Source organism: Branchiostoma belcheri, unplaced genomic scaffold (assembly GCF_001625305.1).
Source record: "Branchiostoma belcheri isolate BF01 breed outbred unplaced genomic scaffold, Haploidv18h27 scaffold22, whole genome shotgun sequence".
NCBI lineage: Eukaryota > Metazoa > Chordata > Leptocardii > Amphioxiformes > Branchiostomatidae > Branchiostoma > Branchiostoma belcheri.
Genome location: NW_017803713.1, coordinates 343,133 through 363,183, shown reverse-complemented (window position 1 = coordinate 363,183; position 20,051 = coordinate 343,133). Strand labels below are relative to the sequence as shown.

The 20,051-nt window shown below is 37.5% G+C and overlaps 1 protein-coding gene across 1 annotated transcript in view; it reads left to right on the top strand.

Moving 5' to 3' along the window:
* The window catches only part of LOC109470342 (harmonin-like), a 45,510-nt gene extending 26,129 nt beyond the window's left edge, over positions 1-19,381 (top strand). The window contains exons 12-27 of the mRNA XM_019769263.1: positions 566-650; positions 890-949; positions 1,737-1,793; positions 2,607-2,782; positions 5,032-5,093; positions 6,062-6,157; positions 6,876-6,964; positions 8,721-8,804; positions 10,391-10,564; positions 14,411-14,479; positions 14,805-14,864; positions 15,283-15,385; positions 16,099-16,208; positions 16,840-16,895; positions 17,457-17,500; positions 19,025-19,381. Of these exons, the coding sequence (XP_019624822.1) occupies positions 566-650; positions 890-949; positions 1,737-1,793; positions 2,607-2,782; positions 5,032-5,093; positions 6,062-6,157; positions 6,876-6,964; positions 8,721-8,804; positions 10,391-10,564; positions 14,411-14,479; positions 14,805-14,864; positions 15,283-15,385; positions 16,099-16,208; positions 16,840-16,895; positions 17,457-17,500; positions 19,025-19,086 (1,387 nt within the window). The 3' untranslated portion in view covers positions 19,087-19,381. The remainder of the gene's footprint in view (positions 1-565; positions 651-889; positions 950-1,736; positions 1,794-2,606; positions 2,783-5,031; positions 5,094-6,061; positions 6,158-6,875; positions 6,965-8,720; positions 8,805-10,390; positions 10,565-14,410; positions 14,480-14,804; positions 14,865-15,282; positions 15,386-16,098; positions 16,209-16,839; positions 16,896-17,456; positions 17,501-19,024) is intronic.
* The last annotated feature ends 670 nt before the right edge of the window (positions 19,382-20,051 follow it).

The window sequence follows — 20,051 nt, the reverse complement described above, 5'->3', positions numbered from 1 at the left end:
CCATAATATTATGTACATGTATGATTATGGTAGTACAACTACATCATTTAATCTCCAAGCAGATCTTTTGGTGGCTGCAAAAAAAAGAGTCAAATTGGCCAGACAGTATCAATTTGCAAGACAGTTACTTTTTGGCCAGCATTAGAAAAGATACCAGACAAAAAGGACAAAAAGACAGACTTCACACATCAAAAATAAGCCCAGCCCAGAGCCTAAACCAGCCTCTGCTTGGTGATCATGAGTAACACCACTGTCCTAGCAGAATTCAACTACTAGTAACTAGGATTTCCAGGCAAAAAGGGAGAAACATAAATTAAAGGCAGTGATTTACCACAATGTGATGATGATTATGATTTTGATGATGATGATGAATGATGATGAAATCAATGTGGCTGTGTGAATGATACATATTAATCCGTTATAGGAAATCTGCTTGGCAGAAAAATACAAATAGGACTCAGTAACACAGACATGCATGACTCTGTCTCAATAAAATAATAATTATTACAATTTCCTGTAGAGCATTAGATCAGAAACCTGAGTGTCTACTATTTTTGCCATACAGTATATGTGGTGGACCAGCCTACAAGCCTGGTGTGTTTGTCAAGAATGTGAAACCAGGGTCCATAGCAGAGGAGATCGGTCTGAAGGTGTGCAGTTTTTTTCTTGTCATTCCAGCAGAACCTTAAGTTTTTTTATAGTTGAAAATAAATTTGATGTACAGTACCATAGCCAGACAGTACAGGCTATGGTTTGAAGTTACAAAAGAAAATAATGTGCATTGAATGGATTACATATGTATGTCAAATATTTCTGTCAAATATTTTCTGTCAAATAGTTCAATGTACCATAATTTTGAACCTTTATGAATGTCAAATTCCCCATACAGCTTGGAGACCAGTTCCTAGATGTGAACGGTATAAATTTGACACATGCAGACTATGGCGAGGTGAGATATCCAAGAATTTACATACAGTCGTCATATGTCACTTTTGCAAAAATGTTCCAAAGTACAATATCATAAACCTTTTAAAAAATTAGTTTTAAGTAGTAATATACATTCATTACTCATTGAGTGCATCAGACAAATTTTAATACTTGTTTATTTATTATGACGATTGCTTATTATTACATGTATATATATTGTCTTCATTACTATTATACCTATTTTCTGTGTGTGTTGTACATGTAGGACATGTTCCCTCACAAGACACTGCAAAAGGAATTCAGACATTCAGGTCTATCATACATACAGCTGTTAAATCTTTGGTTGGTTGGTCGGAAGGTTGAATAGGAATGGTGGAAGGTTGCTGACATTCTACATTGCATGGGTTTCAGCAAATTTATCTTACTTTCTGATATACATTGTAGTAATGCTCAATAATGGCTCAGAAATGACAACATTGGGATTCCATGAGAAATGATGCTTAGAACAATTTTTATTTGCCGAGAAAAAATTTGGTGTGTAACATAACATAACATAACATGATTTGGGGGCTGATGTTGTGTTTAAGGTTTGTACCATTTGTTCAAGAGGTGATAATTGTGTGAAATGGCATTGTAAACAGTGTACTACATGTACATTGTATAGGACTGGTAAAGTCATGAATGAAGTACAAGTATTTCAAGGGAAAAGGCTTCAGCTTCCATTTGTACATAAAAGAGACTTGAGAATGATGTTTATTGAATGCAGATGACATTGTGTAATTTAATCATTGTTTCCCCATACGTTCTAGGCTATCTCCGCTCTAAAGGGCAGCAAACAACTAACAATAACAGTGAGACCACAAGAGGTTAGTACTCAAGCTAAAATTGTAACAGTTGTTTTTTGCTATTGGGCATAATTTGTTCTAATGATCAAGGCTACAGAAAGGTTTACCCAATTGCTTGTTTCCTACCCCTACCTGACAGTGTAAAGAATTATGCTAATAACTAAAGACAAATGGCAATGGTAGCTGTTTCAAAGTATGATGTACATGTATCTGCATGCATGTATAGGCGGTATAATTGCCGGTAAAAACTACTTGTTACACGTTACATGTACCTACCCTTGAACATACATGACTTTGTATAACTCTAAAAATTGTTTAAAGCTACATGTATATCTTAATGATATATTATGATATAACCCCTACTTGGTGACAGCGAGTTCCACTCTGCAATAGTTCTTGTATGTAAAAGTACATGTACACGTATAAGGAACAGTAACAGTTACTGTAATTTATTTCAGCTTGTCATGACATATAATATGCATTTCTTTACAGATATTTTTGTGTGGCCAAATCAACCTCACATCAAGTTACAATGTATCTACAGTGTACCTCTAATTTAAAAGCAATATTGCTGAGTTCCTCAGAGGCAAATTGTTCAAAGTACTCTTACAAAGAAATGTCAACTATGCGCCAAAAAGCAGTTACTCGACAAGCAACTGGATATGATTTTGGAAACGGTCAGACGTTTCAGCTAGTATCCACTTAGTCTACCTTTCGTCAGTGACTGAGAGACCAGGGGAGAAATGCAGGTTTACAAGCACTATTGATTGATATGCAAATAAGTAAATACAATATTTTGGAAGTCTAAAATGAATGTCAACTATGATTCTCTAGGGTGAGGAGCTGTTCAAAGATGCCATTTTCCCTAAGAAGAGTATCCACCTGGACCAAGATCCTCCTGAACCTCAGGACTCGGAGGAGAAGGCGGCAGAGAGACAGGAGCTGGAGAGGCTCCGACAGATCGCCATCGACAGGGAGAAAAAACGACAGAAGAAAGAAACAGAGGAAAGGTAGGATTGTTGTGAAAAATTTCAGTTTGGTTGTATCTAAAATTGTCTTAGTTTAAACCTGCAAATGGTTTGACATGAAACACAAGAAAAACTGCAACTTACTGTAATTGTTCATTTATCATAGTATATGTATTACATATTTTTATCGTTCTATAATAATGATAGTACTGTTTCAATAATATGTTAGAGGTGACTTGTATCTGAGACCTCATCAACTTGTTTTCTAGGTTTTTTTATTCAAATTGAGCAAAAGAGCAAGATTTTAAAAAATCTCAGCATTATTATATATAATATAGTCTATAGACTCAAAGTAATCCTAGAATCTAAGAAAAAATTGGTTTGGTCAAAAATATTGTATAATAACAGTTAGAGTTACATGTAGTTCCAATTTTATGTTAAGTTTCGTGTACCTTGTATTGTGTACCACTCACACTTCACAATTATGTTAGTCAGTTACCATGTCTTCTGTCTTCATGACATTGTAACATGACTTTGTCTATCTTATTTGTAGTGTTGGAATGTAGTTTACTTGTACTTAGTCTAGGTTTTTGTTTTAATTGTGACTGTCTCTGTTTGCCTCAATGTGACATTATGGACGTGAGTATTGAATGTTAAATTTGTGCATGGGTCTGCATGGTGACACATACACATGTACTATATATTAGCTCCTACATTTAGTTGATTGAAACTTGAATGTGTGTCTCTGTATACAAACCATACGTTGACCCCCTTAGACAGTATTTAACTGTCAAATATCATCCTAATTTTCAACATAGTTTTGTAACATGATACAAAAAATACAAAACTGTAGTGCAAACCTACATGTACATGAATCTGGACATTCAAACATTTGCATGTAAATAAAAAAAAACAAAATATGTACGTACACACCTGTCCTTGGTGCTGAACACCATCCACACACACAAAAACTGTCTGAAGGCCTTGATGTAGACACCCCACAGGGACAGCTTATTACCAATTTTCCTATAATTTCAGACTTAATTGGTTTAAGAGAATAGCCTTTTTTGTCCTCTTTAATATTATAAAATAATAATTATTATGTAGTGCCCAATTGGTGATGCCTCTGTGACCATGTATTGCATGGTTATTTCAAAAACTGAGAAAAAAAAATTAAACAAACACTGTACTTGCATGACTACAAGATCCTAGCAAGGATGGATTACTTCTTAGAGCACCTGGCACTCAAAAACCTTTAAAAAATCTTCACTGTCCCATTGTACTTGCCACACAACTCTAGCATTAACTCAACTTCTATTTTACAAATCCTATACTTTCAAACAGTTTTCTATTATGTATCTGGAAATGTCTTTTGGAAGAACTTTCTTTCTGAAAACTTCTCTATGCAGCCTGGCAATGTACCTGCAGCATGTTTTTTTTTTTTTTTTTTTTTTTTTAATTTTACTTTTGGTGACTAATGCTTATGTTTTGATGTGCTGCTACTCTGGAGGATTCACCAATCTGCCCTGGCCAAACTCAAACAAAGGCAGGAAGAGTTACAAAGACTCAGGTATCAGCTTGGTGAAAACATAATTGTTAAACTTTCTTTTTTTCCCTGGTCTAAATCTGTTTCTGAATCAGTCTTTGTAAAACTAAAAGCATGAGGTATACTGCCTGCTTTGGTGCACTGATGTAGAGTGAGAGTGAATAATTTACATAAGTCAGAGCATGTTTCAGTCTTGAAAGAGCCATAAATTCAAATTTCTGTTGCATGTATAGACATACCAAATGGTAGTGTGTAATATTTAATGTAGGTCTTACATGTAGATATGTAACCTAACGACTAATGGCAGGCAATGCATGTATTCTTCATACCAAAGATTTTTTGTAATCAAAAACTTTATTGGTTAGAATGTAGTCTTCTTCATAAATTTTAAACGGTATTAACTACAGACAAATTAATAAGGCAAAACCTGTTGGAGAGGGACTGTTCATTCCAGGATTATGGTAAAATAAAGTGGACAGCAAGAGTTGATCGTTTACACAGAAAATAGAAAACAGAATGACTAAGGAAGGAAAGCATCAAACACTTAGTAGACTAAAAATTTCATTCCAACCAATACATTTTTGTGTTAATATCAGTAAGATTATTTAAGACTTTGTGTTAAAGAAGAAAATTGCTCAATACGACCAAGGAGGTTTCTCTTTCTTAATGTAACCATACGCAACACATTTTTTTCCTTTGGTTGGCATGGGATAATGACTATATTGTCCTCATCTGATGTTTATAGAGAGGCTGAAGAGAAGAAAAAGCAGGAAGAAGAACAACAAAACAAATTGCAGAAAAGGAAATGTAAGTCTTCTAATCTTCACAGCACTTTGATGATGCTACATGCCATGCATTAGGCCACACCAATTTGATTTGTTGGTTGAAATGATCATGTGGTCATAGCTGGAGGATAACTAAGAGCTACTTACAGTTGATCAGAGGTAAGTTAAACATGATAATGATTTTAAGACAAATATTTCTAAGGGAAAACATTGTGTCAGAATCCATAATGTTTATCAACAGAATGTATTGTTTCATTTGAAAGTACATTTTGGCCCCATTCCCTCTAGGATTAAATTGTCAGGATTGCGCCGAATTGATTTGATGATGTTTGATGTTTTATTAGATATCCATTAGATTAGATAACAAATCTAATCTATTTTTCCTGGATTCACAAAACAGTACACAAATGTAATGCAAATTAAGGCACATAACATAACATAACACTTGCATCCATTACACCGCAACTAGCATAAAATTACAAAGCAATAATCTACTACAAGGCAGCATGACATTACTAGATCGCTTTTGGGAGGTCAGAGGTCGCATACAATGATAATATATAGCTTCTTGCTTGTGAAGTACCTTACCACCGGTGCTTTAAGGGTTTGTATGTATCAGTCTTGTGAGTTATCATGTCGTTTATGATGTTCTTGAATAGTGTTGGTGTGGCTGACCTGGCGTGTGGTGTAAGGTTGTTGTGAGATTTTATACTTCTGTAAACGAATGTTCTTTCCATTGCGGTTGTCTTCGGTTTAGGCAGTCTTAAGCCACCTCCTGTCGCAAGTTGGGTGCTATGGCCATGAGAATTGTCTATTCGTTGTAACCTGTCGTAGATCACTATCATTTCAAATTGGTTTGATCCTTCTTCAAGCTGGATGGAAGCCAGATCAAACCGAATCAATTCGTTTTGATCTGGCCAATTTTATCCTAAAAGTGGGATTGTTGCCTTAGTGTGATCATGGTTGTTTGTACCTTGCTTTGTTGAACAGCTGAAGAGGATGATGAAGAGATCAGTCGACAGTTGGAGCAGGAGCTGCTCAACCTCAGCCTCACCCAGCAGAAAATAGACGACGAGAAAAAACAAGGTATGGGTAATACAAATTTTAGTTTGTGTGTTTGTGTGTGTGTGTTTGTGGCATATTTTGCATCAACACCTGTGTTTTCTAATGGTGGGATGGCATAAATAGTTGTGCCAGATTAGGGGCGATCCATCCTGCTGGAGGGCTGAGACTGAGGGTGGTATGGAATATACCTTATACATGTAGCATTCTGTATGTTGGAGCTTTGTCTCTGCAATAAATTACTTGAGTCACAGTTTGGTTATTGATGATTCCTTCTCCTTTTTAACAGGATTTTTTGTACTGGTTTCTGGCATTTCTATTTTTTTATTCAAGAATCAACAAGTCTAAAAGCTTCACAAAACTGTATAATAATTAAAATTGTGTTTACTAGTCTTAAGAGTATGTTTCATGACTGCAAGCCAATCAATTGATTAAGTTATTACGTGTACCTTCACAGAAGGAAAACATATTGTTTTTGCTCTGTTTCTTTTTCCTCTTCTTCTTCAAACAAATGAGGTCAATGACCTGAACCAGATGTCTGTTGCCATGTTAACTAGTGTTGTGTTACTTCATGTTGCAATTTTATAGCAGGAGGGATTGGACTCCATATATGAAAATGTGTTTGAGTAAGAATTAACAGTCTATATGCGAGCAAGGTAAACATTTATTTTGCTTTGCAAATGTTACCTTCTAGTTACTTCTATGTTCTTCCTGACAATTTGTTCATGATACCTTCTGTCAGAAGAGAGTCGTAAGCGGAGCATGGAGAGCAGGACCCAGGCCCAGCGTAGGGAGAGTGAGAGGAAGGAGAAACAGACACAGCTGCAACTGGTAAGACCTGGAACTCATCACAACTTCCCATAGATACTGCCTAATGAAGATCTTATACTAGTCAGGATTTTCAATACTTGTCAATGGTAAAGATTATCCAAGAGACCACCCAAAAAGTGGTTATAATTTAATTTTGGACAAGCAGTAGTTTAATCAGAGTATTAAATCATCTTTAAAAGTTGGTCTTAAGTTTGCTACTCCTTGCAGCATGATAACAACTTGTGCCACCATGTGGAAGAAAACATTTACCTTATCATAATTTTGTAGGGTGTTAATTAATTATTAGACACAGTACTGTTGTTTCTCCCAGTGTTATGTGTATATTGCCCCAAGTATTTTAGGTATTCATTTGTTTTTTTGCTGGATAAAAGACATGGATTTAGTTGAACATATTTTTACTTTATTGTGAAACAAAGTGACTTTCCATAAGTCACCATGCTAAAAATGTCAGAATCTGCTTATTGCCATACATTCACCATTTCCATATCACCTTAGTTCCCTTTTCACAATGTTCCTAACTTTCCAACCATTCCACACCTCAACACCTCGTCACTATCAATTAGCACCTTTCCCTTAGTCTCTGACTAGTTGTCCAAATTGGCTTTCATCAATGAAAACATCATCACAAGGAAATGATATGCATTTCAGCACCAAGGACAGTTACTTTTTCCGAAGCATTAAGCCCCTGTCACACATTCAGTGCCTTCCCCTGAGCACCAGTTGGCTGAAGTTTGGGAGCAGTCTGACCAGATTTAGCCCATGTCTGACTTTCTATACCAATCCAGTCAAATTTGAGTTAAATTTGAGTCAGATTTTACCCCTGAACATGCCCAGAACACTGGACGCCGTATTCAGCTATGTGTGGCAGGGGCTTTAGCTGACAAACATAGCATGTTATTAATTGGCCTATATAGGCTGGTGAGGATTTTTGGGGAGGGCTAAAAATGCAAGAAAAATTGTAAAATGTCAACTCTCTTTGCCATCACTATTTCACCATCTCCCTAATACTAGTTTTCATCAAACTGAATTCAGCTCAATGGACATGACTAACACTCTCTATAGCAGCATGTCAAACTGCATTGTTTGTTACTCCAGCATGTGAGTTTGTAACCAATCATTCAGAATCATGAGAAATCAGTTTAATCAGTCTGCATGTCTTCTGCTTAACACTGTGAGCCACCTTGCCCTACATGTAGGTTTTGCCTGTAGGGAAGCTACATGTAGAATGCTTACAATATTGTATTTTGTAGGAGTAGTGTGCATACATTTGTAAGCCTGGTAGACATGGTTTGTACACATCTTGGATTGTTAGAATGTCTTAAAATCAAGGAAACTAATTCTGTTACTAACTTACTGTAACAGTTTACTGTAACTGTTACTATATTGTGAACATGTCATTCACTAGACTGAGTGTGACACGTATTTCTACACAAAAAAATAATGTAATGTATTTTTGGAGCTATTAACAAAATCTGTAGACTTAGGTGGTTTGTAAGTATTTGTCTCCTAAATTTGTTTGGACTGATCTTGAAAACAATGCATGATGTAGTCCCTTCAGTCAAGCTAGTACTACTAGCTGCTTTCCAAGAGAGCCTAAATGCACAAACAAAGATAACTTTCCCAAACATTCATCTGTCAGTTGTACAGTCATGTATGTACAAACCATGTTTTAAGAGTAGCAATAGGGTGGCATGGCTTGCTTGTGACTCTCTGCATGTTACGGTACGCTGTTACGCTGCACGTCTGTCGCTCGTAGGACCAGCTCTCGGAGCACGACAAGAAGCGCAGGAAGGAGCTCGAACTCCAACAAAAACTGGAGGAGCAGAATCGCCTGCAGCAGGTATTCCACCCGGCCTAGCCTGCACGGGGTTTGCCTCTTCTGTATCTACTGGCTCTGTCCTTCTGTCTGCTTTTACTCAGTTTGATTGACAACTGTCATTGATGATAATTTGATAAGAATTTTAGGCCCCATTCCCACTTTTTTAGTATGTAGGTAACTGAGAGAGAGAGATGTACATAATTAGATTCAAATTATGCAAATGAAGACTTAATTTGCATAATTAAGAAGGAATTTCTATGAAGACTTCATTTGCATAATTTGCATCTAATTATGTAAATCTCTCTCTCTCTCTCAGTTACTTACATACTAAAAATGTAAAATTGTCCAAATGAAGCCGAATTGATTCGCTTTGATTCGGCTCGATCCGGACAATTTTATCCCAATTAGAAATGGGGCCTTATCGTGTGTTTTGTGTGATTGTGTTATTGCGATGAAAATTGAAGATTTTTGATAGAATACATTGAAATATAGTCTGATACTCCGTTATAGAATACATAAAAATGAGAATTAGTAAAATGCTTGAAATTAGCCTGGTCCGATTAATATGGAATTTCAGATACCAGTTACATTGTTAGACTAACTCTTGTTTTGCAAAATGATAAAGATCTGTCAATTTGTTGCTGATGTGTGCTGACCTAAATTAGACTCAGTTGACAATGATGAAAAAAATTGGATTAAGTCATTCTTTTGCCAAAAGACTTTTCCACCCATGATTCAATAAGAGACACAAACTCTGTACAGTTTTCTCTTGATGACTTTGTGCATTTCACGTAAATGTGTCAGACTCTTTGAATTACTGGTAGTGTTCTAGCCAGCTGCAATTTTTATTTTCATTGACGAATTGTCAAATGATGGACAAAAATTTTGCCCATTCTGTCATCTTTGGCAGACACAGACCCCCCAAAAAATCAAGCTGAAACCTTTGTATAATTTTTCACTAATAAAAAGAGATACCGGTAAGCTTTTACTCTACAATCAAAATTTGCATCTCGAAATGCAGGAAATAGCATTTCAGAGGGTCAAGATTTCAAATTTTTCCTGGGGGAGCATGCACCTTCCACCCTCAACATGATATTACATGTATGTCAAACAAAATGGGATGACAGAAAAGAAAAAATCCAGGCTGGCTAGAACACTTAATATTTGAATAGACCTGTTTACCTTTCACTGATCGCACGAACTGCTTACATCACAGGGTGGAAATTTTTGATACAACACCATTCTATAATTATAGAACTCGCTTTCAATTGCGTTGTCCCCCTTACTGATTTAATGATTTCTGAAAGTTTCCAGACCTGCTCCAGTACAAGGAGTCTAAAGATTATTGATACTTCATTGAATGATGGCTGTCCCCTGTTTCTTTTCCACCCAATCTCACCAGATAGCCGATTCTGGTATCTGAGAACAGAATGCAGTGATCTGCCAGGGGGGACACCGCAAGCGAAAGCCGTGTTCAACTTCCGGGTTCTAGAACGGCATTCTATTCAAAATGTCCCCCTGTGACATAAGCAGTTCTTTCAATCTCTGAAAGGTAAACAGGTCTATTGAAAGGCCAAAAATGATAATGATAATGATACCTTCTGTAGGAGAAGGAGGAGCGTATGAGGATCCACCGTCTTCAGCAGGAAGCTAAGGAGTCAGAGCGGGAGATCCAGCGGGAACAACAGTGGCTGAGTCAGGAGGCAGAGAAGGACCTGAGGAAACCTAACCTCATCCCCAGTCCTCCCAAAACTTACATGAGTCCCAGTGCTGCACAGGGGGTAAGTTAGGAACTGTGTGCATGTGTGAATGGTGGTAGCATGAAAGTTCATCTGTGTTGGTATACTTCATTATGACCAAAAGGGCTAAACTTTCTAGCCAACACAAGTAACAAGTAAATTGGGACTTACCCAGATTTTTTACCAATTCCATCAACCTTGTTCACGCTTTGCTGTAATAAAGACACATAATTCCGACGTCCCGTCCCGGAAGCTGCAGTAGGCAGGTCCATTCTGTGAACAAGGCTCACTACCACCATTCACTATAACCCTTTTGGTCATAGTGAATGGTGTTAGTTGAGCCATACAAATTTGATTGTATTGCTGACTTAATCTTTTGAGGGTGCTCACTTTGTAAGCGGGAGGTCGTGAGTTCAAACCTCGTCCGAGTCATACCAAAGACTTTTAATTAGCTTTTAAGAATGGTATACATACTGCTTTCTCTGCTCAGCACTCAGCATTTATGAGAAAGTGTATATTGGTCTAGGTCAAATTCACAACACTACCAGCGGACTACCCCCCTGCTGTAGTGCTTGCAGAACTGTGTGGCCCAAGGGCTACAGAAAGGGAGATGGCCATGGGCACCACCCCTAAATGCTCCGCAAGAAGTGGAATGGGGCCTAATTCTTTCCTCTTGACTTGAGACTCTAAACTTGATTGATGCAAAGAGTAAAAAATGACCTCATTTCAAACAGTTTCACATCTTTAATGTCCCATTTTTCTTCTATGGGCTGAAAGTGATATGATCATGATAATCTCAATGTCTGGCAGTGTTACTCAAGAGCATTGACAGGTATTGTTGCTTATACCTGTCAGAAAGAGCAAGGTTTCTTTTGGGGGAATTATACCAATTATGCACTGGAATGTCATTGATATAACAAGTTTGTATGGTCTTGTGCATGAAAGGAAGTATTTTCATACAATTTGATGTGATCATTGATATCTTTACATGCCCGTAGCCAGGATTTTGAATGGGGGGGTTCTTCCCACTGCTAGAGGGGACCTCGAGCGCCGTAGGCGCGAGGCGAGCGTTTACTTACTACTAGAATGTGGATGATGTGATCCTATGTTTGAAAATATAACTCAGTCTGGTATTCATTTTCATTTGTAGTTTTTATATTATTAAGCAGATTTACCAGTATTACTTGTATTCAAGACTACATGACTGTAAACTCTAAGTGCCGTCGCATACTAGTCACCTCTGCTTACTAAATATTTCTGCCTTGATTGCGGAAAAATGGCACCCAGGCTAGGAAATGTGTTCAAAAACACCAAGAATACCTATTGGCAAGAAATATAAACTGCACTGCAGAGCTCTCCTGCTAGGTGGAGCAGTTGTACTGCACAAAGAGGTGGCTGGGATGTGTCCCAAACTCTTGTGTCTTGTCTAACATCTCTAACTTTATCTCTTTCTTGTCATCTTTTTATTTGCTTCAACCTTTCCTTGTGCCTACACTCCATGTCTTCACTGGCTGCCCTGTATTGTCAGTATCTCTTTTATTTTTTTAAACTTTATTTCAAATCTATATACTTCTGAATCTCTCTTTTGTTTCAAAGGAGAGCCTTGTATTTCCAACAAGTTTTGTCAACACTATGAATTTCAAAAAGAAGAAATATGATTATCATGGTCGACATTATTTCAGATATCTGTACTTCCCTCATACCTGTAAGGGGGCCCGCATGCATGCCCTTTTGCGTAGAGCGTAATCCGCCGTTTTAATTTTACATCGAGCGTAGACACACCGCTCTAATTCAACGTAGAGCGTAATTGACACATTTTGCGTAGAGCGTATTCGCAGTTTTAATTCTATGTAATGCGTTGTAGCCACTTGGAATTTACAGTAAAACGTAATCGAGAGCGTTGTCGGGACCCCCCATGCAGGCCCCCCTGTAATATTGTTGACAATTTCTGGCAGTCCTGCAAAAGCTAACCATTAACCCCCTGAGCCATCACATCTATAAGTTTTCTGTTAAAATTAACCCAGCTCTAACCATACCATTCAAAGAAAAAATAACTCACAGCCTTTTCCCCACGGCTTTCAAACCAATAACAACCCAACACATTCCACACTCATTTGCAACCTTTTTTTATTCTTTTGTTGTTTAAAAATGTTCTAAGCATCCAGAGAGATTTGAAAGAATTGCAGTCCAACTTGTGACCTGTTTTCAGGGTGAGGCTTACGTGCTAGGAGAGGGAGTGACTCGACTCTAGCCTCCCTTTAATAAGTTCACCCCCCCTCCAGGCCAGCAGAAGTTAAGTACTGTCGATTGGCATGCATAAATTATGCTAATTGGTAACGACAGGGTGTAATTTACATATTAAGGTGACTGGTGGCTTTTGTAGATATTGCAGACTGATGCTGTCATGCAGTCAGATATGCCATGTTTTTTAAAGTCAGGACAATTTTGGTGTGTGGTGTATGATGGTGGTGGCCATAGAAAGCAGCTACATTGTACTAAGTATACATATCTTGAAGTTCACGATTTAACTCTTGAGAAGTGTACTTTAAAAAAAAGAGTTCATTTTTAGTCCAGCTGCAACATGAAGACTAACTAAAAAGCATACTAGTTATAATTTATTTATTACTCTTTACTGGTACATCACTGCAGTATATCACAATTTACATTACAAAATATTATCATATTGTAAAATTATTATGGAAAACTATAATTATTGCAGCTGCTAATATCAAATGTATGACTGTATTGTAGTCAATGACTAGGAATGAATTATGATACTGCCATGTCAATGGGATGTCCATGTATTAAAGTTGGTCTTAGTATCATAAAAGATGGTAGTGCCCATAGTGCAGTATGCAGAGAAGTTGCCATTTTTTAATTTTTTAGATTTTACCCTAGGCTAGTGTGCCATTAACTTGTGCCACAAGAGATGGGGGGAGTTTTGATTTGCTGTGTTTGTATTGTGATGACAGATTCTGAAGTAACTGCAGCAGTGGAATACAGCCACTTGTAAAATATTGTTTATTAATTTTAAGTAATAACAAATAAGTGGACAAGGAAAAGCCATGATGGATCCTATTTATAATATGCAGAATTTTGACATTGTTTGACAATAATATTGATGCATGCAGTAATCTTAAGTTTTGTGATTCAAAGATATTATGTCGGACTCCATTTTCATTTTTTTCTGGAAAAGTTGAGAAAAGTTTATTTTAACCCTGAGACATTGTATAAACGTTTAATAAATGAAATTACATTGTAGTATATACAATAAAAGGTGTAAAATCTGGATTTTCTGCCAAAGATGTGCACATAATATGTAAACAAATGAAGAGATTTTTAGTGTGTCACCAGATTTTTAATGATTGTATTTGAATAAAGCAAATTTTAGTCTAGTATGACACAAAACAATCTGCCTCTTTTCTGTCAATTAAAAAAACCTTGACAGTTTTTATGTCTAGTTTTAAGAATACATAATCTAAAGCCACATTATCATTCAGTATCTGCTTTAATTTCTGAGTGACTTAAACTATTACGAGGTTTTCATTCGTCCATAGCATGTAACATAAAAATTGTTGATCATGTACCTTTTTCTATTCTGTCTCCAACGAAACTTCAGTACTTAAATGTAAGATCGTTCTGTGAAAGATAAGTTGTACAACTAAGTTTTCTGTCTTCTTGCACTGTCAACTGTACTGTCTTCTGCCTCATTTTGTAGATTTTAGCTTGAACTCACTGACAGTCAAATCACAGAGATGTATACGTTTCATGCTATTAGTTTCAGTTTAAAATTTTCATATTATGGGAAACATAATAATGCTGGTGTCTCATTGTCTTTTCAATGTATGTCATGTCTTAAAAAGTTGTGAGCATTCCGTGTGTCTCTAGGTAAGAAGAACGCCCTCCAGGATTGGTCAGGACAAACTGTCGCCAGAGAAGTTCGACCCTGCCAGTCTGGTTAGTTCATCAATCTTATACATTATCAAGTTACTGTTGGAGTTGGTGTATCTACAATGTATTAAGACTTAGTAAGAGTAGAATAAGTTCAGAATCTGTTAAATGCTTACTAGTGTGTTTCATACATAATTATTAAGTGTATGTAACCAACACCGTTGATTAACTTTCATTTGGAAATTATATGTGATTGTTCCATTCTATGATATCTAATAATTGATCAGTCTTCTTGGTATGACCAGTAAGTCACTTACTGTATGATGAAAGCTGTAAAATGGGCCATAAATAAACCTATTCAATCCTGACACTCTACAATGTTCACATGCAGTTCACCAAGCCTCAGATAGCAGGCAGAGAGATACGGATGATCAAGATCAAAAAAGAGAAGGTGAGGAACACATGCATGACATATATATATATCATTTTAAATTAAATGTTTTACAATATATAACTAGAGATTGAAGTAACATTTGCAAAGCTAATGATGTTTACCTTCAGACATGGTCTGCTCTGTTAATTCTTACTCAAACACATTCACATACATGCACTACAAGTATATGGTGACAGGAGCAGAGCAGACCATGAAATTGCAACATTATGTAACCCAACACCAGTCACCATGGTGACAGACATCAACAAATCATGTCATTGGTCAGGTCAGAGGTCACTGTTTGGAGATTGAAGAAGAAGAGGAAGAAACAGAGCAAAAACCAGATGTTTTCTTTCAGTAAACATAAAGATTACCGGTAGTGATGAAATATGTGGCAGCCCTATAAGACATTGACTGTGATTTTTTCTGTTTCCAGGACACAGATCTGGGAGTGACAGTTGAAGGAGGGATTGACTCCGTGCTGGGAGGGAAGGTGATTGTGACGGAGGTGTGGGAGGGAGGTCTGGCACACACACATGGTGAGGAGCAGTTCACTGTGTCCTACTACATTGTAGCTTCCAGTTTTCATTACTGTAAATCACTTTTAAATTATGTTCCCAGTTTTGGGGGCTAAGAATCAGTGTATACTGCAAATTTATCATTACTGCAAACAAATTATTTACTGACTTTCTTTCTTCTGAACTTGCGGCCACCGCGAACATATAGTTCTGCGAACATGTCCATTTTTCTCAGACCGTGAAATTTTTCTACCAGGAATATACTGTAAAGTGAAATTTTACAGTATACTGCTTGGGGGCAGGGACTCCCTGGTGTGTATGGGTAGCAGTCGGCTTTATTTCCCACCTGTTGCTTTTAGCTTTTCTTAGGAGGTTGCATTTTTTGGTTTTTGATTTTGTGTTGGGAAAGATTGGGATCCAGATACATTTGTAGAATGCAGGGATTCTATTTCTGGATTGGTAAATCTACCTTTTGGCTTTACCCTTAGCTCCAAACTTATACCATTGACAGGCATTAAAAATATTACATGACATGTACTGCATAGGCTCATGTACATAACAGTTACTGTACAGTTAGCCTGGGGTTTTCCAGCCCTTACCTATTAGTAATACCCATGATTTTTTAGGTGGCCTGTCATGAACTAATGCCACACCATGCTGGACATCAGTCTAACAAACCTGGGATTCGAACCCCTAACCTTGTGATCCTAACAGTGATGTTTGTGCTGTTCCAGGTGGCCTGTACAAGGGAGACCAGATTATGAACTGTAACGGCCGCACCATGCTGGACATCAGGCTGGCCCGGGCACAGGAGATCCTCCGGGAGGAGATGAAGGCTACAGGGGTAAGACACTACTGCTGCATTTCCTGATGTGCAACTGTAATTTATGATTTGCATCATTGAATCTGATTGTGCAATCTGTACAATCACCCTTTATGTGCAACTGCTTAATCCTGATTGTGCAACATTAACTCCATTTTGCTGATGTGCATTGCTGAAATTCATGATGTACAAGACTGTAATCCTGTGCAATACCATATCCATATACCATATGTGCAACTCCAATGCCTGATGTACAACTTAAATTTCTGATGTGCAAGACTTAGTACATAATCCTGATTGTGCAACTCCATATATCCCGATGCACAACTTGTGTGTGTATGTCTTGATCTGCAACTGTAGATTTAGATATTGTGGCCACCTGCATATCATGATGTGCAACTCAAAGCCCTTTCAAATGTGAAACAGTTACTGCATGACTGTGTTATTGTGCTATAGAAGTAGTAGATACATGTAAGTACATAAAAAATTCTGATGTGCAAGTCAGCAAAGACTTTGAGTGCTGCACAGATAAGCTTAATCACTTGATGGCAACTGATATTAATGATTTTATTTAATATGTTAAAAAATTTTTCATGTTGTTTAAAAACAAAATTAATGATGAGTACTGTATTTACTTTCTTATTGTTTTTAGGATTCCCTGACCCTTGTGATCGCTGTTGCCCCACCTAAAGCATACGAAGATGAAGTGTAAGTGGTGTTAATCGTAGTGTACTTTTTTTGGCACCACCTCGTGGGTGGAGCCTCCATTGTCTTTTATTTGCTGTCACATTACCCTTGTTTCAACATGGACAATACTAACATAACATCATTCACCAACTGCACAACATACTTTATGTTGAACTTCTTTGTTTACTAAATCACTAACCTGTAACCACGGTGATGTCACAGTTTTGTCATGTTGTGTACACATGCTCATGCAGTAGTTTGTAGTAGTATACCCTGGGCTCTTCCATTAGAACACTTGAAGGGGGTGCAGGAAGGAAATTGTTCATTCCAGTATCTTACAGCTATTTTCTTCCCCAATCCTCTGTAGACCATTCCAGTTCCCCCTTTTCTTTACACTTTCTTCTGTGAGTGACGTTTGTAATAGTTGTCTTCCCTTGGTTGTGGTGAAAAATTTACCTTCCGTCACACCCCTCCCAACAGTGTTTGAATGGAATAGTCCTTTGTATACCCCTTTTGCACTGTGAGTCTGTCTTTAACTCCTTTTATGTTTGCTGCACTCAAAAGTTGTGACTGTTGTTGTAGGAAGAAACTAACCCACACTCTCGCCATGGGAGACATTCAAGAGGGTAAGATCACACTGCTCTCGCTCACACTGCACCCTGCTAACAGTCCTGTATGCTCTTTACTAGGCTGGTAACCATGCCTGTTTTCTCTCTGTTGTTCCCCTATCCTGTACCTGTAGTCCTATTCCAAATGGAGAGAAAATAGGGATGATCACCAGGCTACCGGTATATATACATTGTAGTTTGCTTGTGGTTGCTGAGTAGTGGCTGCATTATTTGCATTTCTGTGCTGCTTTGTAGTGGCATGAATTTGCTCTGTAGGATAGTAACTGTAACTGTTATGATTTGCTGTGCCTAGAGCTTAAGCTTGTGGTGTAGCTTGGTGTGGTGTTCAGCATGCTTTTCACAGAGATTTAGGAAAAACTGAATTACTAAATGTCATTGTCAATGAATGACATTGACCTCAATGTAAGCTGAAGGTCACTAAGATCAAATGAGTGACCTTGACTTGAATGTAAGCTCAAGGTCAAAGAGAATATACTTTATTTTTCTTTAATAAGAAAGAAGGCCTTTCTGGACAAGAAAATTGTCAGTTTCTTCATTTAATGTTAAACTTGAAATAAATAAAATTGACTCAAACCAAATTTTTTGACTGCATTGCCTTCATTTGATTTTTTTTCATTTGACTTATGAAAGTCAAGACATATTGAATAGCAATCAAGAGTTTTTCTTACCATCTCTGTAGCTGCTCTATCTTTCATGTACATGTGTCCCACACTTGCATAGAAACACCACTAGTGCTACTAACAGTAGTTGGACTGGTAGCCCCGCTCCTATGCAAGTATGAGCATGTGTACACTTGGACTGCATGTGTGAGGGAGAGGGCTGCACTGGTGGAGAGGGTGGTATGGAGCCGCCGCGGGGAACCATGCAGGGTGGAAAGAGGAATGTTAACAATTTATTAACCAGCAAACGATGGTGAAACAAAATTTTTACGTATTGGGTAAGGAAAATTAGCTCAGGTAGGTCAATCCCCAAAAAATACAAAACGACAAACCTATTTGAGTTTACATGTATGAGTGATATCTTCATTTTTACACACACCACTCATTCACACACCTTTGAAATTCATGGCCTATCCCCATTGTGGCCCATTGTTCCTTGATGGACACTCTTCTAATACCTGGTTAACCCCCCTCCCACCCCTACACTAGTACTCCAGTCTTGTTGGACAGCCTTTCCCTTACACAGCACTGTCTTTGCTAAAGGCTTCTTGCGGGCCAATTTAGGACTCAGTCTTTGCCTATTACTTGTCTTTAAGTTAGTATGACTGACTCAGAGTCTGTGAATTTGCAATGTTATAATAACTTGCTTAATATATGCTTTTAATATCATTGGATAATCTGTATTGAGTCATCATTGTTGTTGTTTGATGACCATTTTTGGCAGACATTTCTTACACCTGGCAAACCTGCAAACAAGTTTTACAGTCAGTGTGATGTACTCTAAACCCTAATGCAATGAGCTGAATGCAAATAACATTTAACTAACAATCATGTGTAACGGATATTATGATTTCTTCCATAGAACCTATTTCTGAGAAGCCAACATGGATCCTGAAAGATGACATCCAAGTGACTATCATCTGAACCAAGGTTCATCTGATCTGCAAGCTGAGACCCTTCATACACTGAAAGCAGTGACTCAAGCAACTGGATATGGTTTTGGAAACTGTCAGACATTTCAGCTAGCATTCACTACCTTTCATCAGTGACACTGGAGAGTTGTCAGAAAATCAGGTTTTATTAAGCACAAACTCTTGATTGATAGGCAAATAAAAAGTATGAAGACAAATTTTTCTTTTCAAGGTTCAAAAGGAAACAAAAGTTTTGCAAAAGAGACCCTTTGTACTTCTCATATCTCAACTGTAACAAAGATTATGTTCAGGTATCTATAGTCTTAGAATGAGATTTAGTTGGAATGTAAATGTTCTTGTCAGTATTCTGTTGTCCGCAGATTTTAATGTTTGTTTTAGGAAGAACTTGTCGACAAATGATTGTACATGTGATGCAGGTCATCCTGTGAAGGAAAGATGTACAGAAAATGATAATGTATAAAAGATGTATTTTTCCTGAATGAAGTGGCAGCAGATTAGTAGTCTGAAGCACGTCAGCAGAACGTACTGCACCTGCACAAAACCTGTAATGTATTGTGCATTGTAGAAGTTCGGCAGAACGTCTCATATAAGGTCGTACTGGTGTATATAAGGTCAACATCCCGTCTGTGGATTCCAAATGTTATGTCCGAAAAAATATTCTCTGCCACAGGCAAAATTCTAATGCAACATTGACCAAACATCCAACAAAAACCGTGAAAAATCAGGATTTCGCGCAGGTGCAGTACGTTCTGCCGACGTCTGGTTACTATACTCAGGTTGCTAGGGCAACCGACTTATGAGTACGATAAAGAATAATAATACATTGTATAGAGGGATTTCTGGACAAGGAGGTAGAATTCTCACAATCATTCACTCACTATCCGGTTTATCGTCTGTTGTTCCCAGTCTTCCGAGGGTTAGACGTGCTTGCACACTCAGGCTGATTTTAGATAAAAG